Source organism: Dendrobium catenatum, unplaced genomic scaffold (genome assembly GCF_001605985.2).
Source record: "Dendrobium catenatum unplaced genomic scaffold, ASM160598v2 fragScaff_scaffold_1564, whole genome shotgun sequence".
Lineage (NCBI taxonomy): Eukaryota > Viridiplantae > Streptophyta > Magnoliopsida > Asparagales > Orchidaceae > Dendrobium > Dendrobium catenatum.
Window position 1 is genome coordinate 257,901 of NW_021320026.1, and position 25,706 is coordinate 283,606.

Sequence of the window (25,706 nt, forward strand, 5' to 3'; positions counted from 1 at the left end):
AACCTGTTGTCAATATATAAAGATTGACGAACAAAGAGAGTAGTACAAATACTTCAATCTGTCTGGGATGGCCGTAATTACCAACCACAAATTCTAACATCGCTTATATTCTCATGAACATACAAATTGGTTCCTCCTTTGCTGAAAATGCCGTTAATGGCTTACAAATACTAGTCTGCGTAAATCTAAAGGGCATACATCTTTTTGTACTCACTGTTCAGCAGCTCAGAGTCAGAGGGCATTGATAGAGACCAGGACCTGGATCTGCTACCTGAGCCCCTGCTGATGCTTCTCAAGCTCTTCTCCTCCATCCGGTGGACCACAATGCAGTAGCACATTGACCCTATTGTGGTGAGCATGATTGAAGCACCTATCGCCATGGTGCACCAAGCCAACCACCAGTCTTTGCGGCCTACGACAATGTAGGTGAGGGAGATGAAGGAGATTGAGATAAAAAGGCATGCCAACCACATCAACTTGTTTACAATAAACACCATAAGTTTCTTTGCCTTTTGCTCAACTACTATCAAAGAAGTTTGGGCCACAACAACTGCAAGAGATATGAAGAGTGCGAGGGAATCGAAAACAAGGAAGATGATGAAGGCTGCATTGTTAGCAATATTGGCTTGGCCAAGGGTTAACCCAGCAGGGGCTGGTTCCTGAACAAACTGTCCTGGAACGGTAAAGATGGCGGCGAAGGCAACCGTGGCAATAAGTACAGCAACAACAGTGTTGGAGTTGATGGCATTGTTTAGGCCACCACTATGAAGTTTTCGGAGCCGCTTCTTGATGTTCTGGACCCGAATGTCGGTCTGTCTGGTCTGCTTGAGCTGGGACTGGACATCATGCTTGATGTCACTAACAGTCTGCTTTAACTGTTTTGCTGGGCTAATGTGGTTGTCCTGCTCTATGAAAGCCACTGCACCAGCATCCTTGAGGGTAGCAGCAATTTCTTCCAGGCCGCTTTTTTCTGCAATGGAAAGGGCGGTTTCACCAGCTCTGTTGAGTGCATTGATTTGGATACCTTCAATTGATATTAGAGTTTGCACAATCTGCGAAGATGATGAGGGAAGGAATTACAACAGACTGGCAAATAAACGTATTGGTTTATCAAAGAACCAAGATGACAAAATATTCAGCCATGTTTTCTTTAGTTATGATTATCCTAATTTTGAAGAACACGGCAATCATAGCTTTAAATCATGCCCATATTATATGTGATAATTTTAATCCCAAACTATCCAATTTAATCTCTTAACTCATTAAAATTAGTTTAACAGTTAGAATGTCTATTTAGGATGACAAAATCTAATATTGGAGGGAGGATTAGAGGATAATCTATCATGCATGCTTTTCTTAGGCTTCTCTTTTCATTTTTAGTTGACACAATCCCTGATTTCGCCTCTTATTCAATATACTAGTGGAGAAGGTAGATTGGAAATTGCAACGAGCAATGGAGAATGAATATCGGAGACTGCAACGTGGGTATTTATTCTCATTTGAACATTGCAATCTCCACCCTCCCTTCTCCTCTAGGGCTTCTCATTCAACAAAGGCTGTAAGTCGAGTCACACATGTAATTATGGATTCTGATGAGTAAAAAAAAGCAGTAGAAAAACAACTATGATCATACAATTTCAATCATCCCAAATCAAAATTTTAATGGTGGAACAAATATTGATATTTGTTGACCTCTAAGGTGCCAAATTGAAAACATCAAATAATCAGGGACAAATGATCATGCAAACAAAATCTGGGGATCATTTTATTTTATTTTTCAAGGAAATGTGGACTCCAAAAATTTGCATTGCAGCCTCTCCGTGGACCTCTTTCTTATCTTTCTCTTTCGTTTGGGTAATCGAGGAGAGTTTTAACACCAAAGTTTCAAGGCAAATTGGGTTTGAAATAAGAAAATACGTAGAGATTTCGCCCTCATTTTGCGAAGACTTTATGATATGAGTTCAGGCTTCCTATAGACACAAGCCTCTATAGTTAATTACACCTCCTAATAATGAAAGAGCGTCAAATAGATAGGTAGAGATACGTGGTATCTGGTGTATAGTAGTAGCATGGGAATTAATAGTTAAAATTAAAATTTTCACCATCTTACACTTAAAGTAGACGGTAGGGGGAATGATGATGAGCCCGATCAAGATCCCATAGTTCCATCATCCCGGGCCATCATAATCTATAGTCTACTTATTCAAAGGAGGTAGTCAACACAACCTGACAAAAGGATCATTGTCGCCAACCATGAGCTGCTTTTTCCAAGGGTACCTTTTAGACCTGGGGTGAGTAATTATCTAAGGGGACAAATTTGAATCCCCTTAGCTAACAGAGGGCTTTGTACCTTATCGATTATATCCTTATTGATTCATATCTCAAGGATTTGAAGTTATTGGAGAACATACGAGCTATGATCGTAACTATTATATAGTGTAGTCATTTGACCAAGCCACTAGGTCGGAAGGTCGCAGTCATAATTGTTTATCACGCGGAGCCATCTGGTCAAACCACAGATTATTTATGGAGCCATATGGCCAAACTACTGATTAAAGGATCAAAGTCATGTCCTTACTAGAAAGAGATGGATTGAGAATGAATCATAGTGATATTCTCGACCGGATATTGGCTCTTTGTTAGCTGAAGTATATTTTCAAACTTCTTCACCTCAGCAAACTGTTGTAGAGGGTGGATAAACTTTGCTTTAAGTGTTTAGTAATTGATTTCAATATTAAATATTTAAATTTATCATATTTTTGAATTTTGGATTTTTTATAGGCATCTAGGAATTTATGAGGTATTTTAAATATTTGGGATTCCCTACTGTTGACATAAGCATTCAACATGACTATCATCGGGCTAATTATGAGTGATTTCACTTGTTGATTGAACCATGTCAACTATGTTTACTTACCATCTAGTTCTTCGTAAGCTTTATGCCTTTATTGATGAATTTTCTTTGTTGTAGACCTTAAAGGCCTAATCTGAACATATAAAACAAATATCCCGGTGGACGTTACGACCGTATATTTGTTTGGCAGTTTGAACTGTGTCGAATCCTATTGACTTACATATAAGGATTGGGTTCGAACTTATTTTTACTTATTAACCCGCGTAGTATCCTCACATATTACGTGTATGCACATAACACGCTCGTCGGGGTCCATACAAATATATATGCATACATGTTAATATGTTTGTATGTGTACTTTCATATTTGTATGTATATATGTTACAGTGCATGTGTGAGGGAATTTGAAAATATATGATCCCCTCTGTTTAGATAAACATTCAATATGGTCATCATCGGGGTATTTATAGGCAATTGCATTTACTGATTGAACCCTATTGACTCTGTTAATTTACCGATAGATGATCAGGTTCATCGTAGTCTTTATGCTCTTATTTAATGAATTTTCCAAATTATAGGTCTTAAATATTTAATATAAACGTATTAAAACAAATACCTCGGTCGATGTCGTTACCATATATTTATTTGATAATTTGAATCGAGCCGACTCCATCTACTCACATAGAAGGATTGTAATTGAACTTGGACTTATCATTTGAACCGCACAACATCCTCATATGTCACGTGTACCTGTAACATGTTCGCTGGGGCCAATACGATTATATGATTTTACGTGCAATTTGTATGATGCGGTCATACGATTGTCAAACATATACAGTGGATATGTATGTCATATATACATATGTGTATACGTATTTGCACGAGTGCTTGCATATTAACATAATAGGCTCTATATGTTGCAATGCATGTATGAGGGCATTTTAAAATATTTAACATCAATTAACTATGCAAATGATTATCCTTTGAGTGTGCACAACATTTTGATTGGAAGCTTGTAGACACCTCTATTTGCTTGTATGTGCGTTGCAGATCTGGTGGTGCGGCGTTACACTATGGTTGTTTGTTGCTTCTTATAGATGAGCTGTTGTTGAGAAATGCACAGGGCTCCACCTGGGAGTTTATAAATGTCTTCATCCGCTTGTACGCATGTTGCGGATCCGATGGCGTGATTTAGTAGTGCGCTAGGTCTTATTTGGAAATGTGTAAACACCTTATGTCCGCTTGCATGGATTTTATGGATCCGATGGCATAGCATTGCGAATTGAATTTCATCTTCTACAAGTTATCTTCGTTGATATACTGTGTATTGGAATTGATAGACACTTTTTGTCACTTGTATACATGTTGGGGATACGGTGACATGACGTTGTGCTTTAACTACTTGTATCTCCTGCAGTTGTTTGCAGGTGTTCCAAGTTGTATGAGGTCTTTTTGTAATAGATGAAGTGTCATATTTTGATGAGACCAAAGGCTCGAATAACGTGCAATTAGATATCTTTGTCAATTGAAAGACTCAGTTGTACTTGGTCAACAAAACCGTCAGGTTCAATATACACTGAGTGCACTTTTTATCATTACAGTTATTAATTGCGAGGGTTTTCTACAGTGGTTCACGGGCGCTTAAATTTGTTGTAGTCCTCCTGCATTTCCTCTTAGATAGCATGTTGAACCCATGAAGATAGCGACTCATAGGTATCTGCATTTGTTCATAGATAACATGTTGAATGTATGCCTGTGTTCATAGAAAACCCGTCACATCTACAACATATCTACCAAGGTTGCTTGCAGGTGCATTGCCACCTCTGTCTGCATTGATTACAAGCATGTTGTAGCATTCAATGTGTACTACTTAAATATATTTGTGAGAGATACTATTTATAGAAACATTGATGTGTTCATTGCATATTGATCATTTGTTCGTAGGAGAATGGCATATTCATTTACCTATTGATGGTTTTAGGAATTTAGTTATCACCTACGGTTGGTTATCACTAGTAGGTGTATGTAACAATTCTTCCGCCATCACCAGTAGTTGTTTGCATTCATTATGTGTTATATTGCAAGAGGAGTTGTATTCCCATATAAGTTGATGTTGACTATGAGATTGCTACACTTGCCATTATGCTCTTCATGCTCTGCTCATGAATACATTACCTATGTTCATTACAACTATCGCATAGCCTTTTCATGAGTATGAGCGTTGCACATCAATTAACATCATGCATAAGTAATTCATGATGCTTGCAGAGAATTGTGTTTCTTTTCTAACGTGTCTTTCAAATTGATGTATCGGCCTGACATTGAATTGTTGATGACTGTGTAAATGCCCTGGCATTCATTGTATGTTATTTGTTGTCACCCATAGGTGGGCTACTATATGCGTGAGGAATCTCCTGCAGCAGCTTATAGGAGCTCATACATATTGCATATATGTTATCTTTTCTTGAAAACGATATATTGTGTGCATATCTATGTATATAGGGAACAGGTCATCGTTGAAATACATCTGTTGTTGTTGATTATAGGAACTATTATGTTTTTTTTTTTATGACTTACGTGATCATTGGACATCAATTACCATCATTCGTAGGCAGCTTGTATTATGTTTATGATCAAATTATATATCCCCTATAGTAATTCACCGATGGTCTTATTGTGCACATTACAAATCTTCTTGCGTCATGAACAAACATACGTGTTCATTATAAGCCTCAATAGTCATTTGTATACGAGCTGTAGTTTTCATTATGAATATTTTGATCATTAATTTGTTTTTATTCAATTTAAATCACAACGTGAATTTTTATTTTTGCTCGTTTAATTAGGTCCAATTTTCTATTGTTCGAATTTAGTCTGGTTCCCTGCTATTCAATAACTTGCAAGTTCAGTTCAGTGTTTGGGGTTCATATTATGTTCTTTGTGGTCTATTCAAATCCCCTGCATTTTGTTCAAGTCAGGTCCTCTGTCAGTTAAAATTTTAGTAGCCTCCCAACATCTCCCCTGTTTAGGAGAAATTCGATAATCTAGGTCTTCCCATCATGCTACGAAGAGCATGTATGGGTCTTCGAGGCAACTATTTGAAAACACAGATTTTCTTCACAGGTGCTGAAGCACATACACGGGTACATAAATTTGTCCTCGCCACGCAACAAAGAGCATGTATAGGGCATATCTATCTCGTCGCAAGCACCACACAGGATTCCCTCCCATTATGCTACGAGAGCGTGTACAAGAGATCTATTGGCACGATACAAGCACCGAAAATAGGATTTTAGGGATTTTTTGAGTTTGGAGACATTATACCTGACGAGGTGATGATAGCAGTAACGAGGTCAGTGGCACGGAGATCGAGATACAATGGCGAGGGATCGAACACACAAAAAACATTTGTTTCCTCTCTTCTCTTTTTTATTTCTTTTTTTATTTTCTCCTTTTTTATCTTTTTTTAATAATAATCATCGATTAAAAAGGCGTTCGAGGCGGACGCCTCGAGGCGCGCCTCGAATCAAGGCGGAGGTCGGGCGAACTGAGGCTTAAGCCTCGAACGCTCGGGCGAGGCTTACGCCTTTTTCCACGGAGGCTTACGCCTTGTGCATCGAAGAAGAAATTTCGCTCCTACTCCATCTCATTTTAACGACACGAGCAAAATTTGATCGAGGAAATCGCAGAACGGTGTCGGCGTCGAATAGCAACAAGCATACTTTTCTGAAATTTTTTTATTTTAATTAATAATAATAATAATGATAAATTTATTATTAGTTTAGAATAACTAAAATAAATTAGAGGTTAAAATTTCCATTTTCGCCTCGATTTGCACGTTGTCGCCTCAGTTTATGTGCATTTTCATGAAATCCATGCATTTCTTCCTCAGGATGGGCGCTGATTTTCTTGTGTGATTTTTATTGGCAAATTTAGTCTAATTTAGGTATTAACGAAGTTTCGAAAGCAATGGTCAAGTCTGTTTTGCAATTGGACATCATTTGAGCAATGTCGCACGTCAGTTTCTTCAATTTATTACTTTAATTGAACAAATTTATGATCATTCTTGGGTATTGATGACACTCCAAATGCAACGGTGAAATAAGTTTTGCGATCGGATGTAGTTCGAGCAACATTGCACATCAATTCTTGGTTTCGGACATCCGTTTTGACCGATCTCATACGATTTGACTACAAGGAGTTCCCTCTTAGACGAGTTAGATGTCCCGATTGCAATGGCGTAGTCCATTTAGCAATCGAAGGTCATTTGGCCCTTGAAGTGACGCGTCGTGCAAACGTGCGCATTACTTAAGTCGCCGACTTTACCTCTTTTTGCCCGTACTTTGAAATAGGGGTCAACATGAAAAAAAAAAACTTAAGAAAGTGGACATTTTTTCCTCTGGATTTAAACCATAAAAAATGTACCGATAATTGATGCTTGTTGCCATTCAAGTAAATAGCAATCCACATAGTGAAGCACTAGAGAACATAATGAGCTTGATAAACTCCCAGTTCAATTAAAAAGTTCAAAACTTGGAGGGGATTTTGAAACGAAGGTCAGTGCAACTGCATACGCTCGCACGCGGGGGGGCATAGCCAAGAAGGGGGAGCTATTTAGGATGGTTTATAATCAAGAGGCAGTTGCAATAAACCATAATGAGGTTCACACACCTAGGTCTTCTGAAATGCCAACCAATTATGTGTCACAGTGTGCTCTTGCATGTACCATGGGACCTGAATCTTATTATAGTTCTGAAGATAATGTAGTCCCAAAGGAATCAAAGCTGGAATTGAGGCCTAAGAACACTGGTTGTGCTGCTTACGAATTTTTTGATAAAATGGGCAGGTAAATCAAACATGCATAACAACTGGGTTTTGGAAAATCAATTAAAATTTCTAGCAAAAAGAAAACTTGAGAATTATAAAGCAAAGTATGGAATGGTTATTATAAATATATGTGAAGAATAATGATTCCAACCACACTGCATTATTTCTTTGAGCGAACTTGAAAATAGTGGAGGAAAAGTTTTGGTTTAATGGTGTGACCTTCCTCATGATGAGTGTACCTGAGAGAGATTTGATGAACATGTCATTCAAAATATTTCTGAACTTTTGAACTTAAACAATTTGAATCTCATACTTCAGATAAGGACGCTAGTTCTGGCAGTGATTCAACACTTTTCAGATATTGAAATCAATGTATCAATAAGCAAGAGCCGGAAGGAAAAGATCAGGAGAATCCTAGATGACAATGAGCTTGAGGAAGAAACAAAGGAAAAAATAGCAATAGAGAAGAACCGACGAGAATATCTAAGATTTATGCAAGCATAGGTTGCTAAGAAATCCTATGGAAAAACTCTAGTAGAAATTAACAGGAGCATTTCAGCAATTGAAACTCTCATAATGTTTGATGATCCAGGAGGACTTTTAGATGGACAAAACCTTCATTCCACCTTGAGGACAAGGTGCATTTTTGGGAGAGAGTATTGATATGCAGGGGCAGGGGAGGCACAACCAGGAAGAAGCTGTTTAGGAATGTTCATAATCAAGAGGGAGTTTCTTAGAAAAGTTTCTAATTAAAAGAAATTATTTAGGAAGGTTCTTAATCAAAGAAAATTATTTAGGAATGTTCCTAATAAGGGGGAGTTGTTTAGGAAAGTTTCCTAATTGTGTTTATACTATTCATGAAGTATTTAGATGTTTAGGAAGGTTTACTAAAATATGTTCACTTTTTTTAGGAAGGTTTCCTAAATCATATTCAATTGTTTAGAAAGATTTCCTAAATCATGTTTAATTATTTATGAAGGTTTCCTAAATTGTGTTTATGTTGATTAGGAAGATTATATTTATTTAGAAAGATTTCCTAAATTATATTTATACTGATTAGGAAAGTTCTAATTATGTTATAGTGTTCTAGGCTATTTAAGGAGTTTGTTTATGGTTTAAAGAGGATATTGTTGAGTTTATTTTCCTAATGTTTATTATGAGTTCCCAGTGGCATCTAGGGTTTGTGGGAAAGCTAGTCTATCTTTTGAATAATAGATCAATTGTATCTTGCTTTATTATTAAACGAAAAATAAAAAATCAACACTATCTTTGTGTTCAAATGTTGTTATTCTCTTTTATTTGTTGTTTTTACTTTCAAGGCGTATCAAAAAGCTACAAGATTATACCACTTTACAATTAACCATATATGTGAAAAAATAAAAAGGTTTGGAAGTTTCACACAAAAGCTAACTATATCCGATGAAAAACAAAAAAAAAGTCCTAAAGCCACCAAATTACATAGGGACTTGTCATCTCAAAATTTAAAATTGTTGGCATTATCTGCCTCATGACCTATTCTAATGATTTTGATGATAACAAATCTATGCTTGGATGTTCTAATTTGTGTGTTAGATTTGCAAGATAATTACTTATATGGGATGTACATTGCACAACTCAAATTCAATCAAAATTTGAGCTAGAAGTACTCAAAATAGACCAAGATGGATAGCTTGAAGGCTTTTATATTAGGAGTAACTTGGAGGTCCATAGATATTTATTTGCATTGTTTGATTTGCTCACAATATAAATATCTATTAAAATTATTTTCATAATACTAATTAAGGATAATAAGTTTAATTTAGATCTATAAGAATCATTTATTAAATATAAGCTTCATAGATTACATAAAATTTATCAAATATGAAAAGTTACTTAATTGGGGTAATTAAAAGTAAGAAGCTTATATGATTAAAAATATTTTATGTATTCATTTTGAATTGAATTTGTTTCATAAAAAATTACTAATATATAAATTTTCTAAATTACATCATATTGTTGTATGGGTATTTAATACATCTTTAAATACATTAAAAAATTATATGCACATTTTTTCTTACTTAATATATCCACCTTATATGATTTAAGGAGATTATACTTAAATCAGCAAGAAAAATATTTTTATTTATATTTTTAGTGGATTCTAATCCGAAAATTGGCTAACGTGGACATAAGCCGGATTGGAATCCGAGTTGAACCACCTAAAAATATAGTGCTTGTTATTTTCTTTATTTATATCTATTTTTCTTTATCATTTACATAGAAATTTGTGTATTTATTTATTTCCTTTCCAAATAGCATCAAATTTATTTTAATTATTTTTTTAATAAAAAATTATTAAAACCAAATTCACCCCCTCTCTTGGAGTGTCATAGTCATCCAACAAAAAACTATTTAAGGAACGGAGCTACTAGGCAGCATTAAAATAATTGTTAAAAATATTTTTTTGTCAGATGGTTTGAATTAAGAATTGCAGTGAAGACATCTAGACATCAAAACTAACCTCAAGACGACCTTTTCTGGTTGCAATATGCAGTGGTGTGTTTCCTTTATTATCTTCCACATTGACAATGGAAGAATCAGGTTTCAACAGTTCGAGGACAATACCCACATTATTTCCCTTGACAGCCATGTGAAAAGCAGTTTGTCCTTTCTTATCAGTCCTCAATCCAATGCCGGGGTCCTTAATCAAAAGAGACCTCACAACTTCAACATGCCCCATCCTGGCTGCTGAATGCAAAACAGTTTTGCCATTATTCCGCGCAATCTTGGCAAGACTAGCATCTGTTTCTAAAAGTAGATTGACTATGTCAACATGACCTTGAGTGGCGGCAGAGTCTAGTGCAGTGGCATTTGATGAACTCGTCGTCATAGCTAATGAGGGGAAGGTCTGCAACAGTTCTTTAAGTACGCCTGCAAAAACATAGATGTAAAGATCCACAATTATCTTAGCTAAACTTGTGGTGAATTGATGTCCCAAATATGTGTGATTGTGTAGGGGCGATTTATAGAGCATTAATGCGAAGCATTAATGCGAAGCATATTCAATGCCACATATGCTATGATAGAAATACTTAAGGCCACTTTCTATGTCCTGATATAAAGTTTTTTTTTTTAAGTGTAATAACATATGAAAAGAACAATTCATAAGATTTTTGGCTGCTATTAGTAAACATCTGATGAACCAGATTCATAAAACATAGTTCAATTGTTTTCTAAATATAGAAGTACTATCATGAGATGCAGTCATTAGATTAGTTGAGTCATTTGTATATTGGGTCCTATTGTCAGTTATTGTTCTTTCATGATTATTTTAGTCTATGCTATTAAATTTGTTAGCAACTTATTTAGCTAGCATTTTGTTTGTAGATTTCTCTATCTATCGTATATACATAAAAAGGGTTTTCTTTGTTAGTATTCTTTGCCATGTAAATCAACTTTTGGCAAGAATAAATTCTCAAATGGATGTGAATACCCTTCTTTAACTACTCTAGGATATATAATTTTGATCAAGAGTGAGATTTAGAGTATTCCATGAGAGCTGATATTTTGGTCCATGGCTTGAGCATAATTTTCTTAGCAAAATTTTCCATTTTATTGATTTACTTATTGTGCTCTTTATTGATCATTCTGAATCAAAACCATGATTTTAGAAAGTTACATATGCAGGATTGCTATCTTTGATTTTAGTTTAAATTGAATTTATGATTTTGTATTCATCATCTTTATTTATACCATAGACTTTTTAATTTCATTTGTCTTACCGTAAAAAGCCATGGATAACTAGATTTCCCTAACCGAGAATAGCTGTATGTGATTTCTTCTATAGGTTAAACCATTTAAAATCCTTACATGTTTTCTTCAGCCAGATAATCATCCCATACACCAAAATCATGGTCATACAATGCAAACAGTCTCCTCTCTCTGCAATCTGAGTGGTGTTAGTATAGGGCAGGCTCTAAGTACATTTGCAACACAATCCTTTTTCCAATGATATTCTGTTGCTCATAGTGTTTCAAGATAAATTTTGGAAATAAAACAGAGTGGTGGAGCAGGAGAAACTACGGATTGCATTACTCCATTTTAGCACTAAGCCAGTGATGGAGTAGGCTATTTTGCCACTAACTATGCCATGCCTTCCCCTGACATGTGGAGGTTCTTTAGCAAATCCATCCAATAAATCTCATCTTACTTGTTCCAACCGGCAAATCCATCCAATAAATCTCATCTTATTCGTAGAAATTATGGGATTTTGAGGGACAGATCCCTAGAAATGACAATAAGGGATCAATTGTAGGCTTGATTTCTTAAAAGCAATGCCCATTAATTATGTAACCAAGAAGAGATAACATGTCATGAAACAAGTCTATGGATAAGTTAACTTTGTATAATATCTAAAACCTTTCTTGACTGTTTGATAAGATCACAAAAAGCTAGTTTAATATTTTTATTATTAATTGAAGCTGACAGGTTTCCAAATTATGTTCAAAATCATGGTTTGGTATAAGATGTGGTTTGATCAATATCCCTCCTTGATTTTCAACCTCATAGAGTAAACTAGCATTTCAAAAGTGGTGAAATTATGTATGGATTCTGAAAGGCGCTTCTAGTTTTAGTTCAGTTCGTAGAAATTATGGGATTTTGAGGGACAGATCCCTTGAAATGACAATAAGGGATCAATATTAGGCTTGATTTCTTAGGAGCAATGCCCATTAATTATGTAACCAAGAAGAGATAACATGTCATGAAACAAGTCTATGGATAAGTTACTTTGTATAATATCTAAAACCTTTCTTGACTGTTTGATAAGATCACAAAAAGCTAGTTTAATACTTTTCTTATCAATTTGAAGCTGACAGGTTTCCAAATTATGTTCAAAATCATGGTTTGGTATAAGATGTGGTTTGATCAATATCCCTCCTTGATTTTCAACCTCATAGAGTAAACTAGCATTTCAAAAGTGGTGACATTATGTATGGATTCTGAGAGGCGCTTCTAGTTTTAGTTCAGTTCATCTTCCTCAATTTTAGTCTCCCCCTAAAGATGAGGGATTCAATGTGCTCTATGCTGAATAGATTTAAATCAAATGTCATTTGAGACTTGATGGAGACAACATTGTCATGAATTTCTTGATTTTGACATTTGTACTTGACTTTTAGTTAAGAGGTTTTCCATGTATCTGATAGAAAACAGTCCAAAGTGATGGAAAACAGAGCAGAAATCAGCAGTAAACATCAATTTTTCCCACAAAACTATAGGAAATCTGAGAGAAAACACTTAAAATTTACTAATAAGGAAAACAGCACAAAATATGTGGATCTTCAATTCGGAGGAAGAACCAACTCTACAATTGATGAGGACATCCGACCGTGAAAGTTTATCAGAGGATGAGACGAAGATCGACGGCCATGATTGTGCCACTTTATTTGAGTTATTATTTGTATTTTGATTTTTTGATGTATTTTTCTGTTTTTACCCTCACTTGAGGGAATAGGCCTATATGACTCCAGGGGGAACTTTTGTCATTTGTCTTATTATTGTATTTTGGCACTTTATAGCCTCCTCTTCTTTTTGAGGGGGTGGATGATTATTAAGAGAAAATTATGCACTTTGTTCTTAAGAGATTTGAGAGTTCTTATGAGAGTTGAAGTCCCTAAGTCAGGGCAACACACTACCCACCAACTGCAGGAAGCATCCAGGCTTGCGGTTTGAAGTCCCTATGTGAAGGCAAAGTATTACCCATCAGTCGCAGGAAGCATCTGGGCTCATGGTTTATCTTCTGCACCGACTCCCTCTTCTCCTTCTCCCCTAACGGCCACCTTCATCTTGATCTGATACCATTCCTCTTCCCGCAGTCCTTCCCCACCTCTCGGCCCAACCACTTCCACCAACGTTCACTTTCTCCAACCTTTGGCCGAACCCTTCCTCTCACCCAACCACTGGCCCCACTACCTTCCTAGCCGTCGGCCACCATCACTCCCCCCCCCCCCCCCCCCCCCCCCCCCTCCCCCGGCTCCAAAATTTCAAAATCAAGCATTCATTACTTTCCTAATATAAATTCTTATAAAATTGGATAGTAAAAAGATTTCAAATTTAAATAATTTAAAATTTGAAATCTCTTTCCTAAAAGAAAAGAGTTATGTTAGGAAAGCTTCTCCAATCATGTTATTTAAAATTCAAATAGATAAATATCATGATTTCTTACCCTAATTAATATTCCAAGATTGGCAAGTTATTAAACACACCACCTCCCCTTTTGATCTCAAATTTTAAATTTCAAATGCCCAATCACTACTTTCTATAATTACCACATTTTAAATTAGGAAGGTTTTCAAATCAGATTTTAATTTATTCAAAATTTGAAATCTCTTTCCTAAAATAACATGATCTATATTAGGAAACCTCTCCAATCATGCCAATTTGACTTTTTTAATGGGAGATTGGTCTTAATTTCCCCTCCCATAATTAATAACATAGGATTGGCAAGTCATAAAACACTCCAATCAAGTCCCTATCAAAGTGGCTGACCCAACCCTCTCTCCCTTTCCCCTTTTGCTCCTCCCAATTAAGTCTCTCAATCAATTACTCCAAATTAACTTAAGATTTGGGATTTGATTTAATTCCTATTTCCTTAATTAAGAGATCATAATTGCAAACTCTATTAAATCAATAATCCTACCCCAATCATTGCTAGCTTGGTTCTACATCACCAATTCTCTAGCCAAATAATAGAGCCCAAGCACCACACAAGAGATCCCAAATTAGATTCAAATTCAAGATAACCCTAACACTAGCAAGACATGACTAATTAAACTAAAAGGACAAAAGTTTAATTCCTAAACAATCCCTAATTTGAAATTTCCCTCCAATACAATGCTTAACTAAAGTGTGGGTCTCATCTGCTTAACCGCCGCAGCCACCCTTGGCCCCTTTGGCCCCTCCTCCTGTAAACCAAAACCGGTCCACTAAGGACCGGTTCAACAAGTTTAGCTGCCCCCCCTTGGGCCGGCCTAACATAACCCCCCTCCCAAAGACACACATTATCCTCAAGGTGAAATAAAGGAATTTTCACTTTCACCTTCTCATATGGCTCCAAAATAGAATCGAAATCGAGAAGATCCCTCCATCTAATAAGCACTTCTTTGTTTCCATCTTTATCTGATCATACTCCTCTCAACTTCAATGGTTATAAGACCACTTCCAACTCCTCTATCAGTGTAACTGGTAATTCCGCACTAATTGCATGATCCCATAAAGCTCTCCTCAACAGTGACACATGGAAGACTGTGTGTATGATTGCGAATTGGGGTAACTTCAAACGGTATGCCACTGCTTCAATCTTGTCCACGATTTCGTATAGGTCGAAGTACCTCGGGTCAATTTCTTGTTCCTCCTGTTAGCAACTATCCTCTGCCTGTAGGGTCGTAATTTCAAGAACACATTTTCCCCCACTTAAAATTGTTTGTCACTCCTATGTGATTTTGTCAGCCTCTTGTTGTGCCCTCAACAGATATTTCTTCAACTCCTTCAACACCTTGTCCATTTCTTCCAGGTATTGCTCAACTGAAGAAATTGGCCTATTTTCTCTCCCAAAGTGTACTAAGTGTCAGGAGTCTCTTCTATACAACACGTTAAAAGGAGTCATCTGTGAAGCACAATAGTATGATGTATTGTACAAATACTCGGCCCATGCTAACCATTTTGCCCACATCCTCGATGTTTTAGAAGCAAAACACCTCAAGTAAGTCTCCAAACTCCAGTTTACTACCTTTGTTTTCCACTTTGCCCGTCCGTCTAAGTATAGTCGGCAGTGTTTCTCTTGAGAATAGTGTCATGCAACCTGAACAGCTCTCTCCAAAATTAGCTGAGGAACACTTAGTCTCGATCAGACACTATTGACTCTCGAATTGCATGCAGTCTAACCACCTCTTTGATGAATGTTGCTGCCACTATTACTGCAGTGTAGGGGTGTCATAAGGGGATGAAATCTGCAAACTTACTCAGCCTATCAACCACCACCAAGATAATTGTGAACTTCGATCGTGATAGGCCATCTATGAAATTCATGGACGCTTCCTCCCATACCCTGTTTGGAAGTGATAATGGTTGTAGTAACCCGCCTAGAGCCATAGCCATGTACTTGTCTCTCTGACACACCTCACACCTTGCCATCATCTCCTCCACATCTTTATGTATTCCCTTTCAATAACTCAGCCGCCAGTCTCCTATAAACCTTCACTACCCTGGAATTTCCTCCAACTGCACTCCCATTAAACTCTTGTAATATGTGGGAAATATGGATGAAGGTTCGTGATATCACAAACCTCCCATGATGTAAGAGTCTCTCTCCCTCAAGTGAATATCTAGGATGGCTACTTGTATCCTTCATCAAACTCTCCCTAATCTTCCTCAACTCTTCATTCTATATGCTCTCTTCTTTGATAGCCCCCCAGTCTACCATCAATGGTACTGAAAATTACCATCCCCTAATGCTCTCCAACACATCTTAATAAAGCATTAGCCGCCTTATTTTCTAAACTTGGCATGTACTAGATCTTAAAATCATAGACTAGCAGTTTGGACAACCACCTCTGATGCTCCGCAGTCACCATCCTTTGCTCTAGCATGTATTTCAAGCTCCTCTAATCTGCCCTGACAATGAAATGCCTACCTAATAAGTAAAGACGCCACTTTTGAATGGACATCACAATCGCCATCAATTCCCTCTCATATACCGACTTTAGCCTAGCTTTGGTTGACAGCACTTGACTGTAGTATGCTATAGACTTGTGGTTCTGCATGAGTACAGCCACCAACCTATATCCAGACGCATCGGTCTCCACTCCCAAAATCTGGCTGAAATCCGGGAGAGCTAAAACTGGGACTATAGTTATGGCTCTATTATGTCTCTCAAAAGTCTCGTTCACTGCCTCTCTGATGTAGAACTTAAATGCTTAGGCAATGTTAAATAAGAAGTTGTACGATTTTAGATGAGAGCAATATTAAATATTAAGCTTGTAGCGATTTAAACAATGAAAGAAAACGAGAGGGGTGAAAATAGCTTAGGCCAAGTCACACAACTATAAGTTAAGATCAAAAAATAATCAATTATTCAAGCATAGCATACACGATTTATTTTCAACAAAAAAACCCCTAAATTAGCAATGAGATTAGGCACCATGTGAGTCAACTCACTCACTCTCTAGATTACTAGGCTTAGCGGAGCGAGTTAACACAATCTTTATGAATCAATTATGACCACAATTGAGAGCAATTAGGAAGATATAAAATTGGGAGGAAGAGTTCACATTCGTTAAGTTATTAGGCTTGATTTGAAGTGCGAGGAGGAAGATCCGGAGTCTTGGAAGTTGATTTCAAGGAAGTTCAGCATGAGGACAGCCGTATGGAGCCTTTCCGGCAGTAAACAGGAACCTTCCGGATGGCGGGACAGCAATAGAAACTTGATGGAACCTCTGGACAGCTGTTAGGAATCTTCAGGATAGCAACCAAGACATTCTAGACAACACATAACGGATCCCAAAATATTGGAATAGCAAGTAACTGAGGCTAGACTTTCAAGACAGCAATTCTGGTATATCCAGGAAATTTGGACAGAAATTAACTAAGTGGAAATCCCTTGGTATCAATATCAGTGGAGGGGAAAAGAGTTAATTCCAAAGAGGGAGAAAGGGGCCGGCCAAGCTTAGGGAAATTAGGGAATTTTGGTTCATATTTGGTGGAGAAAAGGGGAGAAATTTTTGAGTTTTAAATTTCCTAATTTTATTAGAAAAGGGAGGGAAGGGGGGCCAGCCAAATCAAACTCGATTGAGCTTGATTGATTGGTGTTTAATTGAATGTATTAATTAGATACGAGCGAGGGAAGGAGGAGAGAGAGATTTGTTAATTAATTCCCCTAATTGGAAGTCCAATTGAGGAATTAACTAATTGAGGGAGAGAGAAGGGAGCCGACCAAAGAGGGAGGGGAGGGGAGTTGTCCAAATTCAATGAATGTGAGAATTAAAATTGATTCTCAATCAATTTTGATTCTCAATCAATTTCAAATTTAATCAATCCTTGATTAAGGGAAGACTTTCTAAAATTAAACTAAATAATTGAGATAACAATTTGAAATTTCAAATTCGTTTGAATTTGAATTCAAAAACTTACCAAAATTAAAACAAGTTAATTTAGGAAAAAATAATTTTATGAGGGATAAAGATGGGGGGGGAGAGGAACCCGGCGGCTAAGAGGGGAAGAGAGGGAGGCCGGTGGCTTGGAGGTGGGAGATGGGGTAGCCGGTTGGGGTTATGTGGTGGTGGGGTTCGGCCGAGAGAGGGAGAGAGGGGGATGTGGCCGGCGATTTGTGGGGAAGAGGGAAGGAATGGAAAAGAGAAAATCGACCACGAACCCGGACGCTTCCTACAGTTGGTGGGTATTGTGATGCCCTCACCTAGGGACTTCAATCTCTCTAAGAACTCTCAAGCTATCCCGAAACACACAAGTGCAGAAATTTCTTGTAATAATCATCATTAACCTCAAAAAAGGAGGAAGTGGCTTTTAAATAGCCTCATATAATGAAAGAGAGTAAAAGACCAACATGCCCCTAGGGCTTACACATGACTAGGCCTTCAAGTGAGGGTATAAATGAAAAATACAATAATAGAAAAAATAAACTAATTCTAATACAATAATAATAAAAAATAAAGTGGTGTGATCATTCAAAAGAGGAAGTGGCTTTTAAATAGCCTCATATAATGAAAGATAATAAAATACCAACATTCCCCTAGGGCTTTACACATGACTAGGCCCTCAACTGAGGGAATAAATAAAAAATGCAATAATAGCCAAAAAAAACTAATTCTAATACAATGATAATAAAAAATAAAGTGGTGTGATCGTGGCCATAGATCCTCGGTCACGCCTTTGGTAGACAAATTCGACTGTGGGGAGTTTGAAATCTCAATCCTTAATGTGTTCACCTACTAGGGACCTTAACAAATTACCTAAACTCCTATCGACCACTTCAGTTTGGCCATCAGTTTGCGGATAAAAGGCTGGGGAGAATTCTAGCTTAGTGCCCATTTTCATCCAGAGAGTTTTCCAGAAGTAACTAGTGAACTTAACATTCCTATCAGTTACAATGGTTTTGTGATGCATTTAGATTTTGCTTAATTTTTTTTTTTGTTAAGAACAATATTAGTTATATTTTCTATTTTTTTTGTTTTTATGCTATCCAATGATGGTGGTAAATCCAATGATCATGGTAGGAAGAGGTTTGGATTTTGTTTCCTTGGGTTTGCCGGCTTGGGGGGTCCATTTGGGTAAACCGTGTAATCTAACGACCTCATTAAAGTAAAGTTTGACGATATGGGAGGCATCTGACGTCTTAGAGCAGGGCAGAAAATGTGTCATCTTGGATGAGATGATGATAGTGGAAGATGAATGGTGACCCATAAGAAAATGCATACAAGAGTATCCCTACATTATCACATTATTTGAATGTTGTATGTACTTAATTTTTATATTGACATAGTTAATTTCGATAGTATCTAAATTGAGAATGTTATGAAGTTGATGCCTTTTTAAACCTCCAATACTTTGTATTGACATTTCTATAGGTAAATCTTCCATCTTACCAAGGGCAGCATAAGTTCAAGTCCATATATTATGAATTATAAGCTTGCTAATGGTCTCTTAAGATCACATTATCCTCAAAATCCACCTATGATAAGATAGGAGATAGATCATAATGTATACTTTGGGTGTATTATTACTATTCTCTAGTATAGATTGGTTTCAAAAAGGAGGAAAAAATTACTAGTTCTTATTTTGTCACGAATATTTTTAAGTTAATTATATTTTTTTGGACCTTATTACCATTTCATTGTTTGCCAGGCTAGTTTACTCTGTATGCTTAAGTTTGATAATAGTTTGTTAATAACTTGTTAGCAATTTGCATAATTTGTTTAATTTTCAACATCTATAATAGGGTACTTCATGCAAGATAGCATTGTCATAAATAAGATTATTATCTGGATTTGAAAACCCTTCTTCATCTATAATGAGACTTACATTCTTGATCAAATGAGAAATTTGAAGCATTGCAAAAGAGGTAAACTCCTAAGTCAAGTGCAAGGCTTGAGCTTATTGTTTATTAAATCTTCCATTTAGTTTTATCTATCAAGTTACCTTTGTCATCCTCATTATAATCTTTTTTAGCCCTTGCCTATTCGTGCTGCATCCTGCAGCTTCACCAGATAATGATAATCAACCACAGCATTGGAATGGTTCTTCAAGCAAAAATTGCATGGATAGTTCACAAAATATTAAAATAAGTTAAACAAATCTCAGTTAGCTATGTCAAGGTTGACAATCAGCATTTTTTATTTCAAAATATTTAACCAGTCCTATGGTCCATTCTGATGTGCTTGGTTACAACACTATAACAGTGCAGATGCTCAATGAAGCAAATTTAAGTTAATCATTATTGAAGAAGATGATAAGCTTCAAACTATCCCTCATGCCACACAAAAAAGTAAATGAAGTAAAATCAAACCATGATCAACTGCTGGACCTAAATATGTGCCATGCTATTAGCATATAATTTCACTCATAGATGTCTATTCTCTGCTGTAATGAAGCTAAAAACACCATGAGCAGCACTCAGCATAGCTCACAAAAGAAGTGCAAGAAGTACAAGAAGCAGGCTTGTTAGATAGTTAAAAATAAAAAAAATAAATCACAAACCATACCGAGATGGCCTTGCTTAGCAGCAACATGAAAAGCATCGAAGCTGTTGCTGGCCTTGATTGCAGCGGACTGAACATCAGATACCTTCAAAATCTCGCTCACCACCTCAACATGCCCTTTCTCTGAGGCAACATACAGTGCCGTCTCCCCATCCTGATTCTGCTTTGAAATAAAATCCTTCAATTGAGCACCACTGCAATCTGATATAATTCTTTGAACATGAACAGGGTTACCAGCCCTTGCAGCAAGATGAAGCGTCGTATCCCCTCTTTTCCCAGGGCTTTCCTTGATCCTTCTTTCAAGAAAGCTCTTCTGCTTTTCCATGGACCCAAACTTAAAGCTCTTTTGCTTTTCCATACCACCCAATTTAAAGCTCTGCAGCCTCTCTAAGGGCCCGAGCCGCAAGCCAGGTTGCTTCTCCATCCTAAAGTTCACAAGATCCACCCCTGCGTTTTCTTAGTCGATCACGCGACTTCTCGTATCCAAATCACAAGAAAGTTTCAGATGACCAGATATCAAAACTATTAATCTGTGAAGGACTAGAATCCATAAATGCGTCAGTAAATCATCAAAGCTAAACAGAGCCCAGAAAGCAAAGAAACCCCTTTTTTTCTTTGACAAGATAGCTAAGCTACGCACCTCCGTAGATAGCAAGCACTCCAACTCCCGAATTATACGTTATTTCTTCCTCCAAATAAAAGCCCAAAAAACCAAGTAGTCAGAATTCAACTGAAAAGGCACAAAAACACCGGTTTTTCTCCAAATCTCAGCTAATAGCCGACATTTACCTCCGGCCAAACATACAGCCAATCAGAGCAGCAGTAGTTGCTCCAAAAAATATAGATTTATCAAGAACCCAATAGGACTCTTCCTTGAGAGACTAAAAGATGAGCAAGGCTGGGCGAAGAGAAAAACAGAGAGCGATGCCTCTTTTCTGAGCAAAATTAACAGAGAAGAAGCCAAACGCAATAATCCACGACACCCAATAACTAAAAAGACTCGGAATTGATTGCAGAGCGTTCTCTAAACCCAGAGACGCTCTACCACTGAGCATCTCTTAGCTCGGCATTTACCTTCAGCGTTCACAGAAAACGGTAACGATTTAAAAAGGAAAGAGACGAGACATTGAATGTGGGCAGATCACTAAGCTGTATGAAGTGGAATCATTCGGTAGATCAATTTGGCTTTGCTTTTAGACTGTGGCGGTGGGAACAGGACAGACGATGGCGGCTGTCGTTTTCGAGGATGATAGAAAGTGGAGAAAGCATCCACGTGGGACCAGCGCAGACGCAACGAGCCAACGCCATGTAGAGGCACGGAATTTATGATCTCATCACCCATTCAACAAAAATTCAAGATCTAAATATTTGATCGATCAATATTATAAAAAGTTCATTTAAATTATTTAAATTATATAAGTTCACTTAATTATTGTGTGTTAACGGTAAAGAAAACGATTAACATTTAATTTTGATGGAGATTAGAAAACATAATTAAATTTATAAGATATTAAAATTTTTAAATGAAAAATTAAAAAAAAAATCATGAGACTTGCGCAATCAAAATAATTCATTATTTACCTAAGATTCTAAAAATTTGCACTGAAAGGCAGAATTACAAAATCAAAACCACTTAGTATTATATTGGGGTGATGAAGATTGGATGATGACGGTCAGGAGACGGTATTAAGACAATAATAGTCTGTTAATAGCAGTAAAAAGATAACAGTTTGGTGATAGCGATTAAATAACTATGGTTGAGACATGTCATCGATCAATTAGAGCTGAGCAAGGACAATAACAATGGTTAAACTATGTATGTTAAGCAATGACGATCAATGGATTACGATCAAGTTATAGTGGTCTCTAGCAATAATCATTAGGTTCATATATCAAGTTAAGTTTCAAAGTTCTTCAAATTTTTAAAGTAGCCTTTAATTTTACCTCCAACGTCAAGCTCCCCCGTTCATGTGAATAATATGAGTATATTTATAATTTTTAAGAGATATTATCATTATTTTTTGTCAATATCACAAAATACTGAATCAAATGGAGATTTGATCATTTTTGTCTTTCAATTAATGTCCAAAAGTTTTAAATTTTTCAAGTGCTTATTTTTAGCCAATTTCAAAGAAAAATATATCATTTTTCTAAGTTATTAGATTCGTTTATTCAAGACATTCAATTCAATTATAAGTTCATTAAAATGAGAGTTTTGATGATCCTAAATTTAATGTTAAAAGTTTTTAATTGATTTGCATCAAGATTCATATTTAATTGAATATATTTTTTGGTGATAGAACATTTTTTCCCTACTATTGGATGTTAAAATTGGTTTCATCCGAAAATGCAGTCTTTGAAAATATTCAGTGCCAAATTATAATTTTTAAAAAATTACACAATGTGACCATTCCTAAGAGGTCAATATGATCGTGAACAAAATATATATAAAAATCCTTATCAGGTTTCATTTATTTATTACAGGCTTTTTAATTTCAAGTATTCAATCCACCTTCTACCTGGCCATGCAATGCTTCAGCTGTAGAGAGAGAAAGACTAATGGGATAAAATATTGAAAGACAGAGGGAGGAATGACTTTCCATTGTGGTTGGAATGATGAAAAGAGATTTTGACGCAGAGTTGCAGTGCTATTTAATTAATTATTATTTAAAATAATTAACTATTTAAATATAATTTTATAAAAAATTTATTGTTAACTAACTATTCATTATCTAATAATAATTATTAAATATTAAATTATCACTCAATTATTTAATTATTTTTGCACTGCTAATGATCTAATTAGTTACTATGAATGATACGTTTTACTTTTCCTCACTCCTTTTGTTCAACGGAAATGTTGCAGCCTCGCACTCATGACATAGTATGAACAGATGACTTAGTATGAGAGATCGCCTCTAAAGTATTTGGCTAAAGCTAAAATTGAAAGCCTAAAGGGGGCTTAAAGCTAATTGTTTTTTTTTGTAATTCTTACTTTTAAAGTTTTTTATTAATCCAGAGAAGCTACCAGCATTTTTTTTGGACACATGACAAGCATTAATGGTTCGCTTTCCCCTTTACTCCTCTCTGGCGACTCACAAGTCATGACCTTGAATGACTTTATTTGCATTCTTAATTTTGATCTTACAGCTCATCTTGGCTTCGGTAATGATCGAGACAACAAACGGAACTATTTTAATATATTATAACCTTCCAAATGAGACGACAAATATACCTATTTTAATTTAGGCCCCCTGAACAAAATTTTTAGCTCTTCCACTGTTATTTGATATTGTAAGGAAGTAAAGTATTTTGAATAATGATTAAACATTCTCCTCCCAAGATTTAACATAAAAAGAAAAGATGTAGATGGGAGCGTGTGCTGGAATATTCATGTTAAGAGTTGCCCTCTCATGAAGAGAATGAGAGGTATTAATAGGGAAAATATAAGTCAAGCTAATTTTAAGGAAAATTAAAATATATTTTTAATTAATAATATAATATTTATTAGAAAATATAATTTATATTAAATAAATATAACATTCAAATAGTTATAAAATGGCTAGTCAAATAATAAGTCAAAAAGTCTCCATATACATCCAAAAGAATGCAAAAATGGCTAGCTTGCTTACAATATTAAAATCACCTAATGTTTAATAAATCATTAAAAATTTAAATTAATTTTAACGTTGGGCATTTAATCTATCCATTTGTATCTATGGAATCTAATGAATCTAATGGAGTGAAAAGCAAACCATAATGTAGAAGCTATAATATAATATTTATTAAAAAAAGAATTGTTATCTATTTGGATCTATTTTATAATATATTAAATATTCATACAAAATTATGATGTAATATAGATAAAATCACTTATATATCCGTAAATTCTTATGAAAAAAAAAAAATAATTCAAAATGAATACTTAATAAAATTTAAAGCATATAGGCTTGACACTTTTAATTACCCCAATTAAGTATCTTTATGTATTTGATATATTTTATGCAATATATGAAGCATTTAGAAATATCTAAATTAATATATAATTTATTTAATCAAGGATTCTTATTGATTTCTATTTTAAGCATATTATCCTTAACTAACAATATGCAAAGCATATTAATAGATAAGTTAAATTCTGAGCAAACCAAATCATACAAGTAAATATTTATGGACCTCTAAAACACTTTTAAATTAATATAACTTGAAAAATTATATCTAAATATCAAAGCTATACATTATGCATGGGTTCTTCTATGATTAAATTTTGATTGAACATGAGTTATACAATATGCATCTCATGTAACCTATCATATTGCATATCCATCAAACCAAGTTATCTAAAATATTTAGCACAAAAATTAGAATATCCAAACATGTACTCATTATCATCAAAATAAATAGACTAGGTTATAATACTCATAAATCCAATAATTGGTGATTGAAACAAAAGATTATTAAGTTTTTTATTTATTTATAATGATATATAACATATTTACAAAAAAATTCTAAAAATTAAAAAATTTGTAAGAAATTCTAACCCATTATCTTCCCTTTAATTACAAGTACTCTTTATTAGGGGGTGAGGGTGTTGACCTCAATACTAGTGTCAAGGTTGAATCAATTATGCACAGTGATTTTTGAAAGTAAAAAAGCACGACATTGTACAACTCACCCAACGTGCTTTGACAAAAAAATCTAAATAATTGAAATAGCCTCTGTCCATGAAACAAATAATTCTAAGGAGTTAGGAGGAATTAAAATAGCTAAGATCGACACTCATATCGGCTAGAATTATCAATTGACAAAAATAAAAATTATGCATGCATGGATCGAGGCAGCATTGACGTGCTTAAATAACAATTTTTTACGGTGAATTGAGTCATAATTGATATACATAAATATTTTCTATTTAATATTAATTTTATGTATTCAAAATTAAAATAAAGAGATAGAAATAGAAAAATAATTAAATAAATAAAATACACTTAATCCCTCATTCCCACTCACTCACTTAAACCTAGCCACCCCTCGAACTCACGCACACGATAGCCCTCCTCATGACACAATCATGCACACACCCCTTTATCCCTCTCAACTCCCTCTCTCACGCATGTGGCCAACTTCGGTCGTTACTAGATGCCTACCATCACTACCAGCATATAGTCCTCGACCACCTAGGTAAACCCTTCCCCTCTTCCTCTCCTTCCTCATGTTCTACTTCTTAATTCTCCTTGTTTTCCTCCTCCCTTAAACTCCATCTTCTTATTTCTTTTTCT

At 35.6% G+C, this 25,706-nt stretch overlaps 1 protein-coding gene across 1 annotated transcript; it reads right to left on the reverse strand.

The window, feature by feature from the left end:
• Positions 1 to 21,597, reverse strand: LOC110093402 (ankyrin repeat-containing protein At5g02620). Its single transcript, XM_020818283.2, has 3 exons — positions 20,431 to 21,597; positions 10,182 to 10,591; positions 1 to 1,052 (listed from the first exon to the last, which is right to left on the reverse strand). The coding sequence occupies exons 1-3, from the start codon at positions 20,849 to 20,851 to the stop codon at positions 186 to 188; spliced, it is 1,698 nt and encodes a 565-aa protein (XP_020673942.1). The 5' UTR covers positions 20,852 to 21,597; the 3' UTR covers positions 1 to 185.
• Between the last annotated feature and the right edge of the window lie 4,109 nt (positions 21,598 to 25,706).

What these genes read in the sequence shown, in the direction of transcription:
- LOC110093402 (XM_020818283.2), bottom strand. Translation starts at nt 20,851, where the DNA reads ATGGAGAAGCAACCTGGCTTGCGGCTCGGGCCCTTAGAGAGGCTGCAG. An exon ending in TGCTAAGCAAGGCCATCTCG is followed by an intron (nt 10,592 to 20,430) that starts GTATGGTTTGTG and finishes ATGTTTTTGCAG; the next exon opens with GCGTACTTAAAGAACTGTTG. An exon ending in CCAGAAAAGGTCGTCTTGAG is followed by an intron (nt 1,053 to 10,181) that starts GTTAGTTTTGAT and finishes TCATCTTCGCAG; the next exon opens with ATTGTGCAAACTCTAATATC.